This window comes from Fomitiporia mediterranea (assembly GCF_000271605.1).
Source record: "Fomitiporia mediterranea MF3/22 unplaced genomic scaffold FOMMEscaffold_11, whole genome shotgun sequence".
Taxonomy (NCBI): domain Eukaryota; kingdom Fungi; phylum Basidiomycota; class Agaricomycetes; order Hymenochaetales; family Hymenochaetaceae; genus Fomitiporia; species Fomitiporia mediterranea.
In genome coordinates this window covers 1,128,745-1,151,654 of record NW_006760396.1, presented here as the reverse complement: position 1 = coordinate 1,151,654, position 22,910 = coordinate 1,128,745, and the positions used below count along the sequence as shown (strand labels likewise).

The window sequence follows — 22,910 nt, the reverse complement described above, 5'->3', positions numbered from 1 at the left end:
AAGGTAAGGAATTGTGAAATGCCCCATGTGCCCCTTCCTTCCATTAGATTCAAGTTCCATCACACAGGAAGCTTGCGGCCAGAATGTAATGAATAGATCAAAGATCGGCCACAAAAATGCATGGCAAGATAGACGTGGCATATCACGATAACCGCTTAACTTTTCGCGAGGTGTTGGGCTAGTCAGATTTTGTACCAAAACACCCTCGCCTTAGCCACCTGGAGCAATGCAAGCCACCGATCCTCTTTCTGCTTTGCCTATAAAATCCTGACGTCTCACTGTAGGCTACCGTGTGGTATGGTAGCCCCATTTACCTCTCCCTCTCTTTAGTCCTTCCGCCAAATCTTGAGCATTCAAGGCGCTTGGAACATATCTCTCCCCATGCCGACGTAAGTCCAAGAAATATTATTATTTGAACGATTCACTAATTACGTGTCTAGTTTCCCCAATGTCCATCAAATATGTACCAACTGGAATACAAAGGAGAGAGTTTCGATCGAGTTGAACGAGATCCACCAGGAACTGCTTCGACGAGCATCCGGGAACGACAGACATCGTGGTCACGAATACGTATGGTATTTGACCTGGGACATTGCAATCAACAGGAATATTGACTGCTATAGCTCTCTTACGATGTGCCACCAGTACCGCATAACACGCACGATAGAGGTAGACGACGGGACTGAGCGCCTGAAGTCGTGCATACCAGATTTTGGTATTATCCGTCAAGTTGGAAGACGAACGATAGAGATTAATGGTGAAGAAGTCGAGCTCCAGCCATATAGCAGGCTCGTGGCTATAGGCGAAATCAAATGTTCTCCTGTTGACCCATCCAGGCAGAGTGTCTACAATGCACTTAGAGAAGCGCGCTCGGACCTCGTGAAGCAAATCAGGATATTCTTCAAGGCCCATCCCACGTTCAAGACCGTGATAGGCATTATGGCAGCTGGGGACTGGTGGACATTTCAGAAATTCTTCAGGGAAGACTTCGTAAACATTCCAGACAGTGACAGTGAAGACGACCGCGAATTCGAACCGGCTGCTAGTCTACCATCCACCGATTCATCTACTGCAGGCGTCTCAGATAGAGACGAGTTGGATATCATTAGTCGAGATGGCAATAGGGGTGCAGATGACGACGATAATAACGATGATAACGTGTTTGAACGTCCGATATTCAAATTACAGACTTTAGAGAGCAACTTTGCCATTGCTGTCTTGATTGATATGATCAGGAAGCTGGAGGGTTGCGAAATGTTCGGGGGTGTCCCTCTCTAAACTGTACGCAAAATTTCACACTATACTTTGAATACGCCTTGCTAATTCTGTTTTTAAGAAGTACCTCCTTCGTTTCTATTCATCTTAGATGCTTAAGTAAAATACCATTTGTGTACAATGTCATGTTATACCAATAAAGTCAAATAAGTCGAACTATATGAATAAGGCGTGTAGAATGTCAACCAACATTGTGCTTCCCGGTAACTACCTATAGGCTGCCACTTCAGATGTTTGTTCATCCAAAACTGTAATACAGTCAGGTATGAATCGAGGCAACAATAACGTGTAATAGTACGGTTGTTACACCATGGTTGCAATACAATAATGTTCGAAGAGTATAGCTGACCTTCGGAACGTAGCACGTGTCAATTACTCCTTCAGAACGGTACTGAAATATATGTGATGTTATGGTCATTTGGAAAAGGATATAAGAGACATGTTCATACACTCATGAAAAAAGAGTCATTGGCCCCTGCAGGGGTCGAACCTGCGACTTTGGCGTATACTAATATATTAGCACCACACTCTAACCAACTGAGTTAAGAGGCCATTCGTTTTGATATTCTTCTAGTTGTATAAGATTTTGATAAATAAGGAAATTTGTAGACGGTGCAGTGTTACGACAGTCATTAGTCTGCTACTTCTCTAATATAATTAGAGACTGTCTGAATAATTGTTTAAATCGAGTGGTGATACTTTATTTTTAGAGTCTATAATACAAGGTCTCTATAATACAAGGACAAAGCAGCGTGCCTAACGCTACGTACGTTTTACTGTTCCCACTTCATACGCGAACTCTTGAACACCGATACCATACCCACAGGGACAGACGTTGGATCTACGACTGCCAAGCTTCCGAACTTCTTCACCATTTGATCGTGATGCAGCGCGATGACCCATTTCCAGTATGGCCGAAGCGAGTTCCAACCGGACGTGGCACCCGCCGACCCACCAAACGCATCGATACCATCACCGAGAAGCTTTAAAGATGCTTCCAGTTTTGGTGTAAGAGAGACAGAGTAGCTCTGTGGACGATCAAGGAGCTTTTTGTACGCCGTGCACCACCATTCTCCACGCTCTTCGCGACCCTTCTTGAACTCTTCGAACGAAAAGAATGGATCATTCGCTTTAACAACAGCGTCTTCGCCGGGAGCAGAAATTGAAGAAATCCTAGAGATTTTGACAGAACGATGGCTCGACTCACTGCTCTCCCATAATTGCTTCGCTTTGTCATACTCCTGTTCACCAGTCCGGGAAGCAAGATTGATTATGCTCTCAACGGACTTTGCCACAAAACCTTCCCGCAGGAGGAACAAATCAACGAGCACATCTTTGACTTCGAGGCCACCTGCCGCGTTGGGCCAGAGGTACCACCCATAAGGCACGTCTTTGGTCGATATGTTGAACTTATCTTCGATCATCTTTGAGATTGCACCCGCAAAGCTGGCTTGGTTCCTGCCGTCGGACTCGGTAGAGAAGAGTACCCTCTGGGCACGAGTAATCGTATCGATGACGCTGTCAATGTGTTCCTTTCCCCACACCACTGCAGGCGCACCACAATTACGTACAATAAACGCGATGTATTTATTGTACGCTTGAACCCATCCGAACACAGAAGACGTCGCCGCCAACTGCCGACGCAACTCCTCAATATACTGGTCAACCATGTCCTGATCGACGATGAACCGCCCTTCCTGCGCTGCATTCATGCGCAGGAATCCCCATCGCACATCACCAGAAGGTAGGCCAGGGTGTATTTCATGGCTTCCGACAACAACTGAACCTGTCTTCTCCGAATTGAACTTCAACCCGGCGACCTGCGCATATTGTTGCATCTCCGCCCAAGCAACCGCACAGCGTTCGGAACTGGTGTCCCAGAACCAGAAGTCATCGTGTATGCGATGAAGGAAAAGCCCGTCAGCTTTCTGATTCACAGCGAAATCCATGATGAACATCACGAGTTCGCCGAAAAGAGTGCTAAACGCATATGAAATTGGGACTCCACGCTTGCGTACGCGTACTTGATTTGGCGGATCACCCTTAAACATTACTGGACACGATAAGAAGGCTTCCATGAACTTGACGTGATTCTCGGGGACGCCGAAGAAACGAAGGACGGTTGTAACAGTGTCGAAGGGCAACGACGGGCCAAACCATTCGAGATCTGTACGCACCACAGTGCACTGGCTATGAAGTACTTTGTTCAAGGCAACGTCTGCTGAGAGTATATGCAACAAGGACTGCTTCAGGTCAACAGGGGTTTCGAACTGAGGACCACGGGAGTTGATACCCCTCCGCGACCGCTTTTTGCATGGAACATGGCTCTTGCTATCGTCTTCGTTGTAATGGTCAGTGAGGCCTGCGAAATTTGACGGTAACTGGCACATAAAATAATGATCCTCGTTGTACCTGCGCCGAACCTTATCGATGCACTCGCTCTCTTTACCGTAGAATATATCTCTCCTCTGGTGCTCGAGTTGGCTAAGCTTCTTCGGCAATTGCTTCCAAATCCTACTGTTAAGGAGCCGTCTGAGATTGGACTTGAATTCAACTGACCAGAGAATGCCAAGGAAGTGGAGAAGAAGACAAGTGAGTATCTCTGCATCAAGGTAGAAGCGCGTTCGTCCATTGAGATGCCGGCGCGGCTCAAGTAAGACTCCGCCGACGGGCCAACTCCATGAATTGATAGTCGATAGTTGCATGTTAAGCACGCTTACCAACTCCTCCATGACTGTCGGATTGCGCAAGAACTCCTTCAATGTCGCCTGCTTCTTTTCCGAGAGAACATCCGATTGAAGCACAGACCGAATTACTTGCTTGAGCTCCGTCATCGAAATCTTCCGAGTATTTAAAGACGACGCGAACTTTTTGATGCGGGACCGCAGATTATCGAGTTCTTCCTTCGTGTCTTTCGTCGAGAATAGACCCCCCAAATAATTATTTAGAGCAACGACGTCTATCTTCTTCTCCTCAAAGATGAGTGACTCCAACTTCTCCTTCTGTTCAATCGTCGCCTTCCTATCGACCTTTTCGTAATCTCCTAATGCGGGCTGTCGACCCTCTGTGGTGACGACCTCCTCACTAGTAACACTATCGACACCGGACGACGTGCTTCGAGAGTTCGAGTTGAGCCAGTCATTAAGAAGCATGCCAAACAGCCGTGCAAAGTCAAATCGCGTGCCCTCGTGCCCAAACTGCGCTTCCGCCTGACGAGTCCAGTCGTCAACTACCGAGGGCGGAAAACCAGGATCGCGCTTTGCCTGGTTTAGATAGCGCAGGACATCGCGGGAACTAAAATCGGACGAGAGAGCGCCAGGCCAGCCGTCAAGACCATCAACCAGCACCTTAAGACGAGCCAAAGGATCAATGTCGGGGTGTTCATTTGCTTTTTTGCTGACTTGAGATGCGTACTCGACAAACTTGTCATTCCTTTTACTGAGCTCGCTGAGTTTGACGGTCGTGATGAACTGAAGCGTCTCACTGAATGCGTCGTTCGACATCTTGTTCTTCACCACAGAATGGCTAGCGAATGACCGGAAGAGAGCGGGTTGATGGAACCTCAGGCGCGAGGCTTGAGGCTTCGGGGCAAGAAGTTGGTGTCCTTTATACGCCTTTCCAGTACAAAAAAATGACTCACGATCCTAGGCATTGATGTGTCCCACAATGAAGAGTCAGTCTGACACTCATCGAGGATGCGATGCTCATTTTGAACCCTGTTATAGCCTATGAGTCAACTTGAGTACAGCTGAGCCGAGAACCGCTAAGTTTAAGTCACGTGAATACTATGTAACGTCGCTTATAATTAAGTGATTACCATGTCTGTTCCTTGTTACCATAATTGCACTGTTTGCACATTATTTTCCCAGTCGCTAAGATCAAACACTACGGCTGATTGCAGCACAACATCATTTTTTGCGAGTCTATAATACAAGGCTAGTACAAGCAATGAAGTAGTTTTACATGCTTCTACTGCTCCCACTTCATCCGTGAACCCTTAAATACAGACACCATTCCCACCGGGATAGACGTTGGCTCTACAACTGCCAAACCTCCGAATTTCTTCACCATCTCGTCGTGATGAAGTGCAATAACCCACTGCCAGTATGGGCGAAGCGAGCTCCACCCCGATGTTGCATTGTTTCCGGACCCGCTGAACGCACTAGCACTATCACCAAGCAATTTCAACGAAGCTTCCAGTTTGGGGGTACGAACGATACTGCAAGCTGCTGGACGCTCAAGCAGCTCCTTGTACGCTGTATACCACCAGTCGCCACATTCTTCACGGGCCTTTGTGAACTCCTCAAAAGAGAGGAACGGATCATCCGCATCAACGACGGGAAGCTCACCACGTACTGTATGTGAGGAAAGCCTCGAGACTTTCGCCATTCTGTCATTTGAATCACTGCTCTCCCATCTTCTCTTTGCCATGTCATACTCCGACTCATCCCTTTGATAGGCCTTCCTGAAAATGCTGTCGACCGACTTTGCACGGTACCCATCCCTTACAAGGAACAAGTCTATGAGGACATCCTTTATTTCCAATCCACCCGCTGCATTGGGCCAAAGATACCAGCCATACGGAACATCCTTGGTGGATACGTGGAATTTATCCTCGATCGTCTTCGAAACTGCAATGGTAAAGCTTCCCTGGCTCGCGACATCTACTTCGGAGGAAAACAGGGAGCGCTGGACATGTGCAATCGTATCAATAATGCTGTCGACGTGCTCCCGTCCCCATATTATTGCCGGATGCCCGCAATTGCGCACCATGAATGCGATATACTTGTTGTAAGCCTGGATCCAACCAAATACAGACGTGGTTGCCGCCAGCTGTCGTCGCATTTCCTTGATGTGCTTATTAATCATCTCCTCGTCTATTAGGAATCGCCCGTTCTGCAAAGGATCCATCTGCAAGAAGCCCCATCGTATGTCACCGTCGGGAAGTCCACTATGCATTGCGTTACCGCCAATTACGGCTGAGCCAGTCTTCTCACGATTAAAATTGAGGCCAGCCACTTCTGCGTAGCGTCGCATTTCAGCCCATGCAGTTGCGCATCGTTCAGAATCTGCATCCCAAAACCAGAAGTCATCGTGAATGCGATGAAGAAGCAAGCCGTCCACTCTCTGATTAACAGCAAAATCCATGATGAACATGATGAGTTCACCAAACAGCGTACTGAACCTGTACGTAATCGGGACTCCGCGTTTACGCACCCGCACTGGCTTGGACGGATCGTCCTTGTACGTGACAGGACACGAGAGGAAAGCCTGCATGAATTCGATATTCTCCTCGGGTACGCCGAAGAAACGAAGGATCGTCGTAACGGTAGCAAACGGTAACGACGGGCCAAACCATTCAAGATCTGTACGCACCACCGCGCATTGTCCGTATAGCTCTTTCTTGAAGGCGACGTCCACAGACAAAATGTGCAATAGAGACTGCTTCAGATCGACAGGTGAGTCAAATCGCAGACCAGAATTGGGCTTTGCATAAGGCGGGACGTTGTTGGCACGACGCCTTTCGTCAGTGTCATCTGCATAATGATCGGTAGACTCCTCAAACTCCGATGGTAACTGGCACATGAAGAAGTGGTCAGCGTATAGTTGGTGGCGGAACTTGTCAACGCTGAACCCGTCTCTCCCATAGAACCTGTCTCTCCGTTGACGGTCGACTCCAGCCATCTTATTAGGTGTGTGGCTCCAAACTGCACTGTAGAGGAGTTGCTTGAGAGCGCTCTTAAACTCGACCGACCACAGCATTCCAAGGAAGTGGAGAAGGAGACAGGTAAGAATCTCTGCGTCGAGACAGAAGCGTACACGCCCGTTAACGTGGCGACGGGGCTCAAGAGCAACTCCATCAGCAGGCCAACTCCAGGACTTCAATGTCGAAAGCTGCATGTTGAGCACATCAGCAAGCTCTTCCATGACTATTTGATTGCGAAGAAACTCCTTCAGCGTCACTTGCTTCTTGTCGGATAAAACGTCCGCCTGCAGCACAGACGAAATCACCTTCTTCAACTCCTCTATCGTAATTTTCCGTTCGGCCAAGGACTGACCGAAAGATTTAATGCGCGACCGAATAGATTCCAGCTGCTCCTTAGCTGTCTTGGTAGTAAACAAGCCGTTCAGATACTCTTCCAGCGCAGCGACGTCGATCTCCTTCGTCTCGAAAATGAGTGCCTCCAGCTTCTCCTTTTGTTCATTCGTCTCTTTCCTCTCAGGATGTTCGCCAGATGAATCCTGGTCGTGCTTCGAATCATCGCCTGTGCCTTTCGACGGATCCTGAGAACTCGACGACTTGGAATGGAGCCATTCATTGAGAAGCACGCCAAATAGCCGAGCGAACTCGAAACGAGTGCTCTCAAACCCAAATTGCGCTTCCGCCTGACGAATCCACTCCTCAATCACCGACGGCGGGAACCCCGGGTCACGTCTCGCCTGTTCCAAATAACGCAAAGTATCAGTGCAGCTAAAATTGTTGTGCTGCGTGTTGGGCCAAGCATCGAGGCCTTTTACCAGCAACTCGAGACGGGTGACAGGATCGATACCAGCGTGCTCGCTTGCATCTTTGGTAACTTGAGATGCGTGCTCGACAAACTTGTCATTCCTCTTGTTGAGTTCATTGAGTTTAACAGTCGTGATGAACTGAAGCGTCTCGCTGAAGGCATCGTTCGACATCCTGATCGTTGTACGTGAGGGATGTAAGGGCTTGAGAAGATGAGGGTTAAAGGGTTTGAAAGATCGACAACGGAACAGCACACTTTATATACCGCTCACAATTCCAGTGCCCGTACGTTCTCTTGGAACGAAATTCACCTACGGGGGTTCATTTGGACCAATCGGTCCTTCATATAATGGCAGAAGGATCGAGAACTTTCCCGGCATGTAAACTTGATATAGAGACAGATAGTTTGATTATGATCGAGTCAGAGGATGCTGCAGGGAGTCGTCTTAGTCGTTGAAGTGCCTGGATAAGCGCTGAACCGGTCATAAGACAGAGTTGCAACGTTTTTCGCTTTACTATTATAGGAACTATTGCCTATCTTGGGTCAAGTGGACCTATTTAAAATGTTGTAAATACCACAAAGGATATCAGCCTAAATATTCGGATACCTACCAATACCCGAATGGCTCGCCACGGTCGGTGAACGCGGAGCGGCATTCTCAGGCGTTGGTAACGAGAGCAGCTCCTTGATCGCTGCGAGGAATGATTCGATACATGACCTCCTATGGAGCAACTGTGAACTACGTCAAGAGTGGGTAAAGAACTCGATACAATTAAGATTAATGAACAACACGAGTTTTACCTACGTAGTATTCGACCCAGATTTAAATCCCGCCTTTGATAGACTTTCTGACCTACAAGTTCATCTGTAGCAGATCGAATGTCACACACGGTAAGAATGCTAGTATGGCAGGATATTCGAATGAGTCAAGGCACCTAGGTGGATGCAAGAAAAATAGAAATTGACCATTTCAGTCAGCTGATTGTCCAGCAACGATCGACGCTGCCTTACTCAGTAAGCTTACAGCATATTTTATCCCTATACTGCAGCGTCGATCGTTGTGGGAATTTTACCTGACTGCGTCAATTTTTAATGAATGGAACACCTCGAAAGTGCCTCACCGCCTCCCAAAATCACAGAATAGCAAGCAGTTTTTATATTCCCTGAAGATATGTTACATACTTATTTCTCCTGTTTCATTTGAAATGTCTGATTAAATAGTCTTGATTGCAAGTATACTATTTTATTTTGCTGGTCTAGAATACATGGGCAGGGGAAGAAGCATGACTAACGTTACATATCTTTTTACTGCTCCCACTTCATACGCGAACTCTTGAACACTGATACCATACCCACAGGGACAGAAGTCGGATCTACAACCGCTAAGCTCCCGAACTTCTTCACCATTTGATCATGATGCAGCGCGATGATCCATTTCCAGTACGGCCGAAGCGAGTTCCAACCAGACATGGCACCATCAGACCCACCAAATGCACCGATACCATCACCGAGTAGCTTCAACGATGCCTCGAGCTTTGGTGTAAGAGTTACGGAGCAACTCTGTGGACGATCAAGGAGCCGTTTGTATGCGGTACACCACCATTCACCACGCTCTTCGCGACCCTTCTTGAATTCGTCGAACGAAAAGAACGGATCGTTCGCTTTGACAATAGCGTCTTCGCCGGGCGCGGTGCTTGAAGAAATCCTAGAGATTTTTGCAGAACGATAAGTCGTCTCTCCACTCTCCCAAAGTCGTTTCGCCTTATCATACTCCCATTCATCCTTCCAGGAAGCGTTTTCGATTGTGCTCTCAACGGAGCCCACTCCAAAACCATCCCGCACGAGAAACAAATCAACGAGTGCATCCTTGACTTCGAGGCCACCTGCCGCGTTGGGCCAGAGATACCAGCCACAAGGTACATCCTTGGTTGATATGTGGAACTTATCTTCGATCATCTTTGAGATTGCACCCGCAAAGCTAGCTTGGTTCCCACCATCTGACCCAACAGAAAAGAGTGCCCTCTGAACGCGAGCAATCGTATCGATAACACTGTCAATGTGCTCCTTGCCCCACACCACTGCGGGCGCACCGCAGTTCCGAACAATAAACGCAATGTACTTGTTGTATGCTTGAACCCAGCCGAACACAGACGACGTCGCCGCTAGCTGTCGGCGCAACTCCTCGATATGCTTATCCACCATGTCCTGATCAACTATGAATTGCCCTTTCTGTGTTGCATCCATACGCAGGAATCCCCATCGCACATCACCGCGAGGCAGACCAGGGTGCATCTCATCGCCTCCGACGACGGCTGACCCAGTCTTCTCCGAATTGAACGTCAAACCTGCAACTTGTGAAAAGCGTTGCATCTCCGCCCAAGCAACTGCACACCGTTCGGAACTCGAATCCCAAAACCAGAAGTCATCATGAATACGATGAAGGGAAAGCCCGTCAGCTTTCTGATTGACGGCAAAATCCATGATGAACATCACTAGTTCTCCAAAGAGCGTACTAAACGCATATGAAATCGGGACTCCTCGTTTGCGTACGCGTGCCTCGTTTGACGGATCACCCTTAAACATGACTGGACACGACAAGAAGGCCTTCATGAACTTGACATTTTCCTTGGGGACGCCAAAGAAGCGAAGGACGGTTGTGATGGTATCGAAGGGCAACGACGGACCGAACCATTCGAGATCTGTACGCACCACAGTACACTGGCCATGAAGCGCCTTGTTGAAGGCAACGTCCGCTGAGAGTATATGCAACAAGGACTGCTTCAAGTGAACGGGAGATTCGAACTGAGGGCCTTGAGAGTCGGAGCCCCTCAGTGACCGGATAGTGCGTGGGACATGACTATTGTTATCGTTCTCGTTGTAATGGTCAGTGAGGTCTGCAAAATTCGACGGCAGCTGGCACATAAAGTAATGATCCTCGTTGTACCTGCGCCGAACCTCGTCAACGCAGTAACTCTCTTTACCGCAGAATATGTCCCTCCTTTGGTGCTCGAGCTGGCTAAGCTTCTTTGGTAGTTGTTTCCAAATCCTACTCTCCAGGAGCCGTCTGAGTTCGGACTTGAATTCGACTGACCAGAGCACACCGAGGAAGTGGAGAAGAAGGCAGGTGAGAATCTCGGCATCGAGATAGAAACGAGTTCGTCCATTGAGATGTCGGCGTGGCTCAAGTAAGACGCCACTGACAGGCCAACTCCATGAATTGATCGTCGATAGCTGCATGTCAAGAACGCTCACCAACTCCTCCATGATTATCGGATTACGCAAGAACTCCTTTAGCGTCGCCTGCTTCTTCTCCGAGAGAACATCCGACTGAAGTACGGACAGAATCACTTGCTTGAGCTCTGTCGTTGAAATCTTCCGAGTATTCAAAGACGATGCAAACGTCCTGATGTTAAACCGCAGATATTCCAGGTCTTCCTTCGCTGTTTTCGAAGAGAATAGACCCTTCAGGTAATTGTTTAGAGCGGCAACGTCTATCTTCTTCTCCTCGAAGATAAGTGATTCCAACTTCGCCTTCTGTTCAACCGTCTCCTTCCTATCGACCTTTTCATAACCCCCTAATGCGGGTTTTTGGCCCTCTGCAGTGACGTTCTCTTCAACGGCGACACCCGAGCTACCCAACGACGCTCCTCGAGAATTAATTGACTTCGAGTTGAGCCAGTCATTAAGAAGCATGCCGAACAGCCGTGCAAAGTCAAATCGCGTACCCTCGTGCTCAAATTGTGCTTCCGCCTGACAAGTCCACTCGTCAACTATCGAAGGTGGAAAACCCGGGTCGTGCCTTGCCTGCTTCAGATAGCGCAGAATGTCATGGCAACTAAAATCGGACGAGAGAGCATTAGGCCAGCCGTTAAGACCATCGACTAGAACTCTAAGACGAGCAGAGGGATCGTTATCGGAATGCTCATTTGCCTTTTTGTTGACTCTGGAGGCGTACTTGACGAACTTGTCGTTCCTTTTACTGAGCTCGTTGAGTTTGACGGTCGTGATGAACTGAAGCGTCTCACTGAATGCGTCGTTCGACATCTTGTCTTTGAGAATAATAGCAAGGACGGAGGAGGGGATTGATGGAACCTCAGGTGAGAGCCTTGAAGATTCAGGGGCAGAACCCGGTATCCTTTATACAGCACAAACAGTGTTCCCTGACTCACGATTCCTGCGCGCCTCGGTGCGCTTCCCAATGAAGAGTCAGTCTGACTCTCAAGGATCAAAGGGGATGGAAAACTGCCCTGAAATTTTACCCATCCAATGGAATGGGATTGGCGCACTTCGTCGTGACCTGGGAAGAGTCTCAATGTACAGCCAGGGCGTCACTTAACCAACATGTGATTACTTGTCCGAGACAAAGTCACGTCATACTTGCATCCTTCAAGAACACGTGAACTTCTTTGCATTATGTAAAAAGTTTTGGACATGTAGACTGTTTAGATACATGCAGCAGGTTACATAGAGCCTGTAAACAACAGATGTCAGCAGTCATGTTCACAATCATATAAAATAGGTCAAATTACCTAAATATCATTATGTGAGCGAATTTTCATTCCCGTGCATTCCTAGCGAGAACAGCTGCTTTCTTGTTGCGAGGAATGATTCGACACATAAACTCCATCGGCCAACTATGCCAGTTTTACTTATGCACACAACGTGATCAATGCACACGAAGTCTTACCTATTCAATCCAGACGTGAACTCAGGCTTTGGTAAGATTTCCGAACCCTTATCGTCCACAGCAGGCCGAATGTCGAACACAGTAAGAATGCTAGCTATAGCCAGCCAGATGTCCGCTTCTGCAAAGTGACGCCCTGGGCAGATGCTTCGAGAAGAAAGACGAGTCAAATTCACTTAGGACGAGTCAAGATGTAGATGAGAGTGTCTTACCGCCTCCCAAAACCAAATACAGCCAAAGCAGGATCCGGTACGGAGGACAAAAACGTGTCATCCGTTTTCGCGATGAAGCGGTCAGGATTGAATTCCATTGGATTGTTGTAGTTACGTTCATCATGCATCATCTGCCTGAAGTTGGATGAAATCAATGTCATCGAGTACAGTGAGAATGTCGTCGCTGGACGGACTCACCATACGTTCGGGATGATCATTGAACCTTTTGGAATGTACTTCCCTTCTAGTTCACCTTCTTCTATTGCTCGATGGGAAATACCTACCGACTTGTCTTGGAGGCAAGGACGAGAACTTATGATACTGTTGCATACCAAGAGGAAATGGGGTGCCCCATCTAATATCCTGTTAGTATACATAAGATGGAGAGAATGACGAATACTAACCGCAAACATTCTTTCGCAATACAAGTAATATAGGGGAGAGAATCCTGGTCGTCAAAGGTTGGCAGGCGTTCCCCTCTGAGGACAGCATCTAAATCATCTTGCGCTTTCCTTGCTACGCGTGGATATAGAACCATCGCCAACATGAAGGTATATAGCACCGCAGAAGTCTAAGCATTACGCGTTTATAAAAAAAAATTACAATGCTTGAGAAGTGTTATTAAACTCACGGTACCAACGCCGGCTGAACCGTCGAATAAATAAATCGAGATGAGCCTTCAACGGTAATCCAATTACTCACCTCGATACATAGACCCACAGACTTCTTTAATTGCTTCCGCGCGCTGCTTATCGTCAGCTCCTTGTTGTTCATAATCATCAAGCATATGAGTTAATAGGCAGGGCGTTGCCGTTCCTGTGTCCTGTCCGGTGATAAGCATCAGTAGCGTTAATCAACGAGGAGCCAAGCGTTTTACCCGTTGCTGCTTAACCGTCTCATATGGACGGTCCAGCATCTCCTTTAATGCGACGCGCGCCTCTAATGCATAGTCCTTGAACGATAAACCCGGGAGAAAGGAAGGTGCATGTTGCACTGCACATTGCCTCAGTCAAAACGAAATGAAAGCAACCAAGGAAGACGAACGAATAGGAAACAGATCCACCAGTGTCGTTCCTGGAGGGCCTGCTCTGGCTACTGCATTTTCCGAGAATTCGTTGAGCTTCATTAACGGGTCATCTCTACGTTCGACCTGATATCCGTAAGTGGCTGAAAGGACGGCAGAAGCGGCAAAGCTGATAAAAAGTTCTCAGTAAGCCTCATGAACGGTGTGAAATATATGTTGCGCACCGCTTGATATGTCTCCAGAAGGCATCCGGTTCCAGATAAAGATCTTGGACCAAATCCCGGACCAGTCTTGTCTGTAGCGGACGAAATGCGAGTACTGCACGAGGATTGAGATACTGTTGCAGGAGTCGACGGTGTAACCTCCATGTATCGCCATACGGCATGAATGTGACGGAGCGGACTTTCACCCTGAAAATACTCGTCAATAGAAACTTCCAGTCCGCAAGTTATGGAATGCAGTACATCTCGACAATATAGTCCATCCGAGGCCTATCAGAGTATATCGCGCTACGCTTCTCCATGAGTTCCCTCGCATGCTCAAGCTTATTTAGGACGACAATTGGCCGCCCGAGGACTGTCAGATACATGATATCGCCTGCAGACGAAGTTCAAGTAGAGCAACAGATATAAAAAGCAACAACCACGTACCAAATGTTTTAGACCATTCAGAGAACTTCATCCATTGGTACTTTGAGAGCAATACACCCAAGTTGCCCACAATGAAATCGCCCTTCGGTCCAGAAGGTAAGTCTGAGCGCCTTCCACTCGCAAGACTTAGCGACACAACGAGAATGGCGAGTACGCCTCCGAGAACAGCTGCAGATACGACGTCCATTGCAGAGTGCCACTTTGAACCGCTCCGCCTGACGCTAGGTACATATCTCTAAGCATTCCGACGACCTGCGGATGACCGTGAGATCATTAGACCGGGAAGAACTCAAGAAAGCACACAAATTGTCCATATGACGGCAATTGTAAGCATCGTGTTTTGCTTGAGTATTACTGTGAGGAGAATGGTTTATCCGCCGAGAAGCCCATGCCTCGAGACTGTGCTGACGTCAATATGCGCGGTGGCATTCAGTCGTTGGCCATTTGCTTTCGTTTTGTTGGTACATCTATTTCTTAAGCCGACCAAGAGGAGCAGACCACAGCGTCATTATGAATAGATAATCAGACAAGTTGAATGAATATTTAGCATCAAGTACCGAGCAGTCTAAAGGGATATCGGCTCTTGACAGTGGACAGAACACTGAACTGTGAACAGTCGATCGAGACGTGGATCGACTCAATGGCTGACATAAGCGGGAGATCTTCAGTAGTTCATCACGTGCGTTTGATTTGCTTTCTCAGTCTCGTTTCGACGTTTTGCATTTTACCATGTTGATTGTTTTGACGGAGGAAGGCCATGAGACCTTCGGGCACGTTGCAAAAGGACTGCTTTAAATTAGCTAGCCAGTAATTGTCATTTGAAGAATTCCTTAACGACCTAGCTCACCGCGACAACGGAGGGCGTATCATCGCAATGCAGAAGACGTTCAACTTAAACATTTTGCACTTCCTTCAAGATCCGAGCGAAGGTTTTACACTGAGTCGGGGAGAATGAGTATGCGCATTCCAATCCCGTGAGTTCAATAATTTCTTCTTCCCAGTTTTAACGTTGCTCTTTCACGCCAGTACGACCTAGACATCGGGTTCTGTGACCAAAAACGCCGTCCCAGACTGGGATGCGTTTAATTGCGTTACTCCACCTTCGCTTGTCCGCATGAGAAGGGTCATGCCAATGATATCCATCTCTCGAACGCTTCTCACCATGCGTTGCGAGTATCTCAGCGCCGCCGCCAAGGAACGCATCTTGTTATCGCGCAGGGCCGCGTTGCACCGAGGATCTCAATGTTACTATCAATATGGCGCTTCGCGAAGTAGAAGAAACCCAGAAAGATGCGACGTAGGACCTACCATCAGCGCTGTCTCAAGATCAGCGCTGTTCCAAGGATACCGAACCTCTCCAGTATTAACACTTCAATATTCTTCCTTCGGCAAAACGGGAAGACTTGGCGTTTTTTGCGAACCATCATATGATATCAACTCACTTGACCTCACAGGATGCACAAGTCAACACGGGACGCAACGTATCTGCATTAGAACACTTCAGGGTGTTCTATGGCAGATCTAACCGCCGCGAAAATTATTTACGGGATCACTGCGACAAAAGATTGCCAAGGAGAAGACTTCGTGCTACTGCCTGAACATCCGCAAAGCATTATTTAAGCATTTGCAAGTTCGAGCCCAAGACTTCCTTGCTTAAGTCGAGGCCTCCTCCCTTCAATAGTGTCTGTGGCGAATGCATTCATCGTAAGAGCTCTATCCTTCGTCCCTAACATCCCGCGGGCATTAATATATGCCAATACGCTTTTCTCATCGTTGGACAACGTGTTTTCCGCAAGGCCATTCATGCCAACATGAGGATTGTTCCCTGCACATGCACATCAGTTTTCCATCAGAAAGCAAGCAATGATTGTGATCTCACCGTCCATTTCAGTGATGATACCCTTTGTCTTCAACTTCTTGAGAACGGCCTCGCGAGACTCGTTGTGTGCTGGTTCGAAAGCACGAGCGCAGATGTCTATCACTTTCGACAAGTCCGAAGCGGAAAGATGCTCATCTACGTCGATTGCACCCTGGATGACTTGGTAGCGTTTACGATCATTGAATCCTGCGAGAGCATTTCTTCAAAAGAGATGGGCTTACCAGGTCTGATAAATGAGAACGCTCGATCAAAATTGTCCTCATTAATATCCGCTAGAACAGCATTTCGTTGCGATTTCATCTGCTTATATGCGCCAAGGACCACCATGAGGAACCAGGTGTAACTCGAGCCTATTTTCTTTGTATGCCACTCCGCAGCTTCACTTTCAGTGCAGTCGCCGCGGATCGACGCACAAATCGTCAGTGCGGCTGACAAACCTCCAGTGAGTGCAAGATGGACTCCCGACGAGAAGAAGGGGTCGATGAAAGCACCAGCATCTCCTGCGATACGGAACCCTGGGCCAGAATAACAACCTGAAGAGTAACTATAATCGCTAGCAGACCTGACCATCTGATCACCGTCAATAGTCTTCAGCTTCGCTGATTTGAGGAAGGACAGAATTGTTGGCGCAAGCTTGAGTTGCTCCAAATAGAAATCTTGGCTTGACAACGGCGGATCGTGTTCACGTTTCTTCTTGTTGGCAAGCTCTTGGTTCATAACTATACCGACAGACGCCCCAACATGCAGAGGCAAAATCCATGCCCAGCCGGATTCGTCTATTGAATGCTCAGCTATGTGATAAGTGGGAGGATTCAAATCGAATACCTATCAAGGCCTCAGCTAGCGGTGAGCCTTCACGGGGCGTCCCACTGCCGTACATCTCTGCTTCTTCCCAGTACGCCCAAATTGCTATGTTCTTGAGAGATTGGTTGTATGTCCGGTTTTTCAAGTACTTCGTGCACATCAGACCAGCTCGTCCGGTCGCATCGACGATGTAGTCAAACGTGATGTCTCCAGTTTCCCCGTTCGACTTGAACATATACGAAGCACGGATCGGGCGTCCGAGATGGGATGCATCATCGGGTTTAAAGGATAACTCAGTCACTTTGACTCCGTCGAAGACTTTTGCTCCACTGGCCGCTGCGTGACGGAAGAGTATATTGTCCGATTCAGAGCGCAGAACATTCCAAGAGTAGTTGTTCGGTCCACCAGCAGCGACAAAGTCCGTGTCTAACAACCGGACATTCATCATAATGTCAGTAACACGCATACTGTTCTAAACGGAAGTTACTGACATCCTTCGCGATTATGCTGATTCAACTTGAACGCAGCGCCATTCTGATCAGTCAATGTAAGAGTAAGTCAACTGCACCTCGAAAACTTGTACGTGTTTCGTACCTTTACGATAAACCCAAAGGAGTCAAACGCAGAGTCAACGTCGATGAAACGAAACATGTGCCGCATGGCAGGCAGCATACTCTCTCCGATATGATACCTACACGGAAAAGACAGTCTATCATCGGAGCCATAACTTACGAAAAATAAGGTCACCTAGGAAAATTATCGGCCTCGAGAAGGACTACATCAATTCCCTCTCTTGCCAAGGCGGCAGCAGCAAATGAGCCAGCGGGACCACCGCCAACTACGAGGACTGTACATGTCCCAGGGATTTCAGAGGGCATCAGGTTACTTCGATTGAGTCAGTACGAGGATTGCTAGACGCAATGACGGCTTACAGAGTAAAGACGAACAAAGGCTGGAGATTGTCAATGCTGCTGTTGGTTAGTGCTTGTTAGCGTTCAGTAGCATTCATCACGAAGTTTATAAGCCTACTTTTTAAAACACCCGAGAACTCAACACAAATCCTCGAAAGACGTCTGAAAAATTTAATAGTCAAGTTCTTTGGCTTCGAAAGATGTACTGAAATAGATAACGCATGGTTTGAAGATGTCTGTAAGGGTCGATGGGCTGAGAGAAGATGGTGAATCGGATTGCCTGCAATCGCAAGGGAAATTGATATTCTAGAGTTAGACAGAAGAAGATGCAATGATTAAATCAAAGTGCTATTGCATCCACTTGATGAAACTTTTGGATTAATTTAATAAACATTTTTGCTTCGCTGCTACGTTTAACTTTTCCTTAGAGCAAATTATTTTATAATACAACGGCAGAACGCACTACGAGACTATGGGAATCTTCTATCGAATTCTTATGTAAAGATTCTTCCATATTGTATCTCTACTCCATATGCTGTATATATGTGCTGTCAAGAATCACTTAACCTATCGTATGTTGTCAAGCTATCTTATTCAGTACAGCGGACAGTGCAAATCATGTCAATTTGGTGACCTATATCAAAATCACCAGTATAAGAAACAGATAATGATTGGATTGGCTAGCCCTTATTGCATGGATATCCATTGTACCAACACATTTCCAAGACAATGCCGATTACTAGGAATGAATATACGGACTAAGCTTGACAGTCTCATTTCAATGGCCTTCACTAGTACACATACTATACAAATTAGAATATCTGTATAGTACAAGTCCGAGCGACTTTGAGCCTTATGGAAAAATTCGGATAGTAAGCACTTAGGTACGACATCTGTATTGTTCTTCCATCAAGACATAAACCAACCTGCTTGAAAGAGTTGCGATAAGGTGACCTTCATTGAGCTTCTCTACATCATACTTCTCAAGCGTGTATTGTTGCAAGGATCTACTCCGAGTTATCATCAAGGCGAATGATACCTTGGGAGAGCTTTTCACAATATAAGCACCTCAGTTGCATATCCGAGGTTTAGAACTTTAGAATTGGAGTAAAAGAATGTACCCTTGATTCATACCAATGTGCATTTTTATCCTGAAAGCTTCCTATCTGACAGTGAAAACATGGCAGTATTGTCCGCACCTCCGCTCCACTCACAAGCATCCAATACTTTGTAGTCAGAAATCAAAGAAGACTAATCAGCCAATGCTTCCGATTTCCACGTCCTCAGCATTCGTGTGCCTCTGAATAGTGAGGTCAGCAAAAGGCAACTATGAGAAGGTTGTCACCGATTTCAATCCTTTCTTCTACAGTCAAAACATCCTACCTCTATACTTGCGATGTCTTCAATCTCGACGCACGGGTGGAAGAATATTGTCTCTTTAATTCTCATGTGCAGCGCCTCGTTGCCTTACCAAACAAGACCTTGCTTCTTCGTGTATATTCTTGATCTGCGGATGCGCCAAGTTTAAAAAAGAAGTCGACACTAAATGTTTAATTGCGGCGACGTCTCCAGCGCATTCACTGGATACTTTTATAAGAGATTCGAGAGTCCCTCGGCCTTCTCACTGTGATTCTATCATACGACCGTGTGGGCGATTTTACCTGCAACATTACGATATCACAGAATAGTTCACACTACCATTGTTCAATCAGAGATCATTTACCTCCAGTTCGAGTCACGTTTTGCTTAATCCGATATATCTTTTCGCATAAATATTGGACTAGCCAAGTGCACGGCAGTACAAGAAGCATCGTGCAGAATGCAATACTGCCGTTGCAGCATCATATTCACACCGGAACTGAGATGATAGCAGGTTTAAATATAGAGCTGTTTGGGTTCCTTCTAATTTCCTGAAGCTTCCATCCAGAGGAAGACAGAATGCTCTTGAATCCGTCGATTGTGCGTTCTCCGGCATTCAAGGCAGCAAACACCTTTTGCCATTTCATGAGCTTGAGTACATGGATTCTGACCGCATGGGTACTCACTGCAAGATCCACAGAATACGAAATCACATTTGCGCCTCCCATGTTCGCAAGAAGAGGGGTTGGAGGCTTCTCTGTCTCATCTTGAGACCCACATGCATAATCGAGTATATGGTCAATTATTATGAGCCTAGTTGAAGGAGTTGCCACATCCCGAAGTCGACGCAAAATCATGATCGCGTATTTATCAGACCAGTCGTGAATGACCATCCTCAGGATAAAAACGGATACAGGACCAGGTAGCTGAGGCTGAGCAGCAAAAAAGTCCGTCCCTGCATATGTGTCAGTACATGACATTCAAGGGAGAAAATGAAACAAGGCGACAGCACCAATGAAGTGCACGTGACCACTGGAAACGTGTTGTGGAAGATTTTCCTGCCAGAACTGTCAATGGAAAACGATTCAATGAACCACTAAGAACGAAACCATCCATTTAAACGCGTACCCGCTTTGCCTCCTCAATTGTGAGTGGCCTATCTTCGATGACCATCCGGAGTCTAGGATAAACCTTGGCAATTTCAAGTGCGACGTGTCCCAACCCTCCACCGACATCAACAACGATGCCTTCGTCTGGTAAAGTGGCCCAGTCAAAGGCTTGAAAAGGGTTAACATACGTGTTATACCCGCCCATCCGAGTGATACTGCTTCATACCTGCTAAAATTGATGCTGGCGTATGCATCTTGTTGGCAGTAGCCATTACAATCGCAAACCTCTTTCGGCGGAAATGCTCCGTTGGCCTTTCAAGATATTCGAAAATTGTTTCCGATGTTTTCAGAACCTTTTGCAAGCCGGCAGAATTAGGCTCCTCGGAGAATTTCATGTCTGGATCAGTCATGGCCTCGACTAGGTATGAACCGGACTTCATGCATTCATCAGCCCTGATAAACCAGTGTAAATCTATGCCGGAAGTCGCGAGACGAACACATTCATGATACGCACCCGTAGCCTGCAAAGGCTGACATTCCATTGGAATTATCGTGTTTGGTACTCGGACTGTAGATGTCTCGTTACCTCATATTATGGCTAATATAGCGAGCCAGACGTACTCGAAATCTTTTGTGATGTCCTTTCCAGAGTCTAGGAGCGATGAAAGGAGGTTGTTCGTGAAAACATCGGGCGTTATCTCGCGGAACCAGTGCTCGGTCGCAAGGTAACGTAAAATGCGCGCTTAGGATGGAAAGGTGAGCGTTCGTTTGAAGCATCCGAAATATAGTTGACTTTTGCTCACAAAGTTTCTTCGGGTGCATATCGCTTTTAGCAGCGATCTCGTTAATATGCAATCCCTGCATATTGTATGTGTCAGGATTTCGTGTATACAGATAAAATAATTCAATACGTCTGGGCCTGCATCACGAAGGATCTCTGCTACGTTTCCCGCCTCTGCAACTCCGAGTGCTGCAGGTAACGTATACTGAATAAGTCTCGTTAGCTTCCGGGACAAGTATAGCTTGCGTACAAGTACCTTGAATGCCGAGAGTGTCATGGTAGCTGCAGGCGGGGTCACAGTCGCGAGCAACTGTGTTGCTGCTGCCCTAATGAGATTAATGGACAGAGCGACGGAAGAGTCATTACGGATTCCTTCAGGCGTGAATTCGGACGCATGGATTGGGTCATTGAGAGAAGGGAATTCCTTTCCAGACGTCTCGCAGACTGCACATATGCTGTTAATAGCCGAAGAAATAATGTTCCCAAGTGCCCTCAAGTCGTCAGTCATGGCGGAGTGTCGAGATCAGGAGGATGTCTCTTGCGCCGATGTTGAGACGCTTATAAAGATTGCTCGATAAGAAGTGTGGAAACGGACGAGGAAAGTGCGTAAGATGTTCGGCGGTTCTGAAGCCTTTAGTCTGCGATGTCCAGTAGATTTCATTCCCTTTAAGACGACTCTCTGATACTCCGTAAAATATTTAATTCCCATCTCTCCCTGCGGATTTGGAAAGGATAAGGCATGCCTCGCGAAGTTACAAAATGTACTATTCTTCTTGCCTTCGGTATCATAGAATCCGACTACAGCAACCCAGCCTGTGCATTCTGGCTACCAATCTTCGTCTCTCAGTAAATTCGAAATATAAATTTGTTTCCGAATTTAAGTTCCATCATCAGCATCAGGGGCGAAGCTTTAAATGCACATGGTACCCCAAATTAAGCTTGGGAAAATACTTTCTCTCTATTCGTATGCATGAGATCCAGACGCATAAAGTGAAGATTTGATCATTCGATGGTATTTATAGCACAGAAATGCTAAGAGCTTGATCTGAGAACTTCATTTGGCGCGCAATGCAGTATGCCACTCGAACCTTCGGCAGCTTCTAAAAGTTCTGCCCGGACCATAGAAACACAGGCTTATAACACGTCTGCTCAGTCACGATCTTTGGGAAGTCAAAGCGACAGTCGAACTCTTTGGGGATCTCGATCTCGAAACAAGTGCCACCCTTGAGAGCCTTCAATTGTGTGCTGCAGAGCGCGGAATGGACTACTTTCCATAGCAAAGCATGCCAGTGGCTTTCACTGTACAACCTTTTCCGGATTGGCCTTCTGTTTCTCGGCGGATTGTGAGGTCTATTTACGTCTTTATGTTGTATTACAAATACTAACTAATCAATCATGGCATCGAGCTTTTCAATAGCATACAGTGAGTGTCAAAAGTATTGCAACACCCTAAATTAATTCATAACTCAAGCACAACACATTTATTTTTTAATCTGTAAATTGTATTCTATAGTCAATTGTCCAAGAAATATAGTAAAACTTGTGTAAAAATTGAGTGAAAGCAGACAAAAATACTAAAACATGCATTTTCTATCTTTTGATTGGTTGAATATATACTATAATGAAAACCAAAAAAAGTTGCTCCTACATAAGGAGAATAAGACCATGCTTTGAAGTAGATAATTTGAACTAGTAGTTCCTGAGATATGAGCC

At 46.8% G+C, this 22,910-nt stretch overlaps 8 protein-coding genes and 1 non-coding gene across 9 annotated transcripts; 2 read left to right on the top strand and 7 right to left on the bottom strand.

Annotated features, from left to right (window-relative positions):
• Positions 1–116: 116 nt before the first annotated feature.
• On the top strand, positions 117–1,278 carry FOMMEDRAFT_160211 (uncharacterized protein; the record flags this gene model as incomplete). Its single annotated transcript, XM_007270014.1, has 4 exons — positions 117–170; positions 285–389; positions 441–575; positions 646–1,278. 4 exons carry the CDS (start codon positions 117–119, stop codon positions 1,276–1,278), a joined length of 927 nt encoding a protein of 308 aa, XP_007270076.1.
• Positions 1,279–1,744: 466 nt separating this feature from the next.
• On the bottom strand, positions 1,745–1,827 carry FOMMEDRAFT_t65. Its single transcript has one exon. It is a non-coding gene; the product is annotated as a tRNA-Ile (tRNA).
• A 140-nt stretch (positions 1,828–1,967) lies between these two features.
• Positions 1,968–4,856, bottom strand: FOMMEDRAFT_148609 (uncharacterized protein). Its single transcript, XM_007270013.1, has 2 exons — positions 2,483–4,856; positions 1,968–2,419 (listed from the first exon to the last, which is right to left on the bottom strand). Exons 1-2 carry the CDS (start codon positions 4,776–4,778, stop codon positions 2,049–2,051), a joined length of 2,667 nt encoding a protein of 888 aa, XP_007270075.1. The 5' UTR covers positions 4,779–4,856; the 3' UTR covers positions 1,968–2,048.
• Positions 4,857–5,218: 362 nt separating this feature from the next.
• On the bottom strand, positions 5,219–8,649 carry FOMMEDRAFT_127959 (uncharacterized protein). Its single transcript, XM_007270012.1, has 4 exons — positions 8,590–8,649; positions 8,396–8,523; positions 8,040–8,337; positions 5,219–7,986 (listed from the first exon to the last, which is right to left on the bottom strand). Exon 4 carries the CDS (start codon positions 7,954–7,956, stop codon positions 5,245–5,247), a length of 2,712 nt encoding a protein of 903 aa, XP_007270074.1. The 5' UTR covers positions 7,957–7,986; positions 8,040–8,337; positions 8,396–8,523; positions 8,590–8,649; the 3' UTR covers positions 5,219–5,244.
• A 440-nt stretch (positions 8,650–9,089) lies between these two features.
• On the bottom strand, positions 9,090–11,828 carry FOMMEDRAFT_31043 (uncharacterized protein; the record flags this gene model as incomplete). The annotated part of the gene is made up of 1 exon (XM_007269801.1): positions 9,090–11,828. One exon carries the CDS (start codon positions 11,826–11,828, stop codon positions 9,090–9,092), a length of 2,739 nt encoding a protein of 912 aa, XP_007269863.1.
• A 213-nt stretch (positions 11,829–12,041) lies between these two features.
• Positions 12,042–14,697, bottom strand: FOMMEDRAFT_127949 (cytochrome P450). Its single transcript, XM_007270011.1, has 16 exons — positions 14,658–14,697; positions 14,355–14,606; positions 14,169–14,301; positions 13,929–14,114; positions 13,725–13,873; positions 13,558–13,673; positions 13,383–13,503; positions 13,312–13,325; positions 13,085–13,251; positions 13,013–13,035; positions 12,879–12,960; positions 12,681–12,815; positions 12,472–12,615; positions 12,314–12,418; positions 12,136–12,255; positions 12,042–12,081 (listed from the first exon to the last, which is right to left on the bottom strand). The coding sequence occupies exons 2-14, from the start codon at positions 14,539–14,541 to the stop codon at positions 12,340–12,342; spliced, it is 1,536 nt and encodes a 511-aa protein (XP_007270073.1). The 5' UTR covers positions 14,542–14,606; positions 14,658–14,697; the 3' UTR covers positions 12,042–12,081; positions 12,136–12,255; positions 12,314–12,339.
• A 297-nt stretch (positions 14,698–14,994) lies between these two features.
• Positions 14,995–15,879, top strand: FOMMEDRAFT_160209 (uncharacterized protein; the record flags this gene model as incomplete). The annotated part of the gene is made up of 2 exons (XM_007270010.1): positions 14,995–15,033; positions 15,391–15,879. 2 exons carry the CDS (start codon positions 14,995–14,997, stop codon positions 15,877–15,879), a joined length of 528 nt encoding a protein of 175 aa, XP_007270072.1.
• Positions 15,880–15,970: 91 nt separating this feature from the next.
• On the bottom strand, positions 15,971–17,915 carry FOMMEDRAFT_93185 (FAD/NAD-binding domain-containing protein; the record flags this gene model as incomplete). The annotated part of the gene is made up of 6 exons (XM_007269869.1): positions 15,971–16,179; positions 16,255–16,392; positions 16,455–17,009; positions 17,059–17,509; positions 17,638–17,728; positions 17,785–17,915. The coding sequence occupies 6 exons, from the start codon at positions 17,913–17,915 to the stop codon at positions 15,971–15,973; spliced, it is 1,575 nt and encodes a 524-aa protein (XP_007269931.1).
• Positions 17,916–19,795: 1,880 nt separating this feature from the next.
• FOMMEDRAFT_112825 (O-methyltransferase) lies at positions 19,796–21,717 on the bottom strand (the record flags this gene model as incomplete). Its single annotated transcript, XM_007270009.1, has 10 exons — positions 21,454–21,717; positions 21,328–21,402; positions 21,220–21,274; positions 21,038–21,158; positions 20,931–20,984; positions 20,643–20,869; positions 20,436–20,584; positions 20,320–20,374; positions 19,994–20,262; positions 19,796–19,939 (listed from the first exon to the last, which is right to left on the bottom strand). Exons 1-10 carry the CDS (start codon positions 21,703–21,705, stop codon positions 19,796–19,798), a joined length of 1,401 nt encoding a protein of 466 aa, XP_007270071.1. The 5' UTR covers positions 21,706–21,717.
• Between the last annotated feature and the right edge of the window lie 1,193 nt (positions 21,718–22,910).

Coding starts and splice junctions, on each gene's coding strand:
- FOMMEDRAFT_127959 (XM_007270012.1), bottom strand. CDS start 7,956: ATGTCGAACGATGCCTTCAGCGAGACGCTTCAGTTCATCACGACTGTT.
- FOMMEDRAFT_127949 (XM_007270011.1), bottom strand. CDS start 14,541: ATGGACGTCGTATCTGCAGCTGTTCTCGGAGGCGTACTCGCCATTCTC. Junction 14,115..14,168: donor ATGGACTATATTGTCGAGAT/GTACTGCATTCC, acceptor GAGTATTTTCAG/GGTGAAAGTCCGCTCCGTCA. Junction 12,419..12,471: donor TTCACGTCTGGATTGAATAG/GTAAGACTTCGT, acceptor AAACTGGCATAG/TTGGCCGATGGAGTTTATGT.
- FOMMEDRAFT_148609 (XM_007270013.1), bottom strand. CDS start 4,778: ATGTCGAACGACGCATTCAGTGAGACGCTTCAGTTCATCACGACCGTC. Junction 2,420..2,482: donor GAAGCAATTATGGGAGAGCA/GTGAGTCGAGCC, acceptor CTCCCGGCGAAG/ACGCTGTTGTTAAAGCGAAT.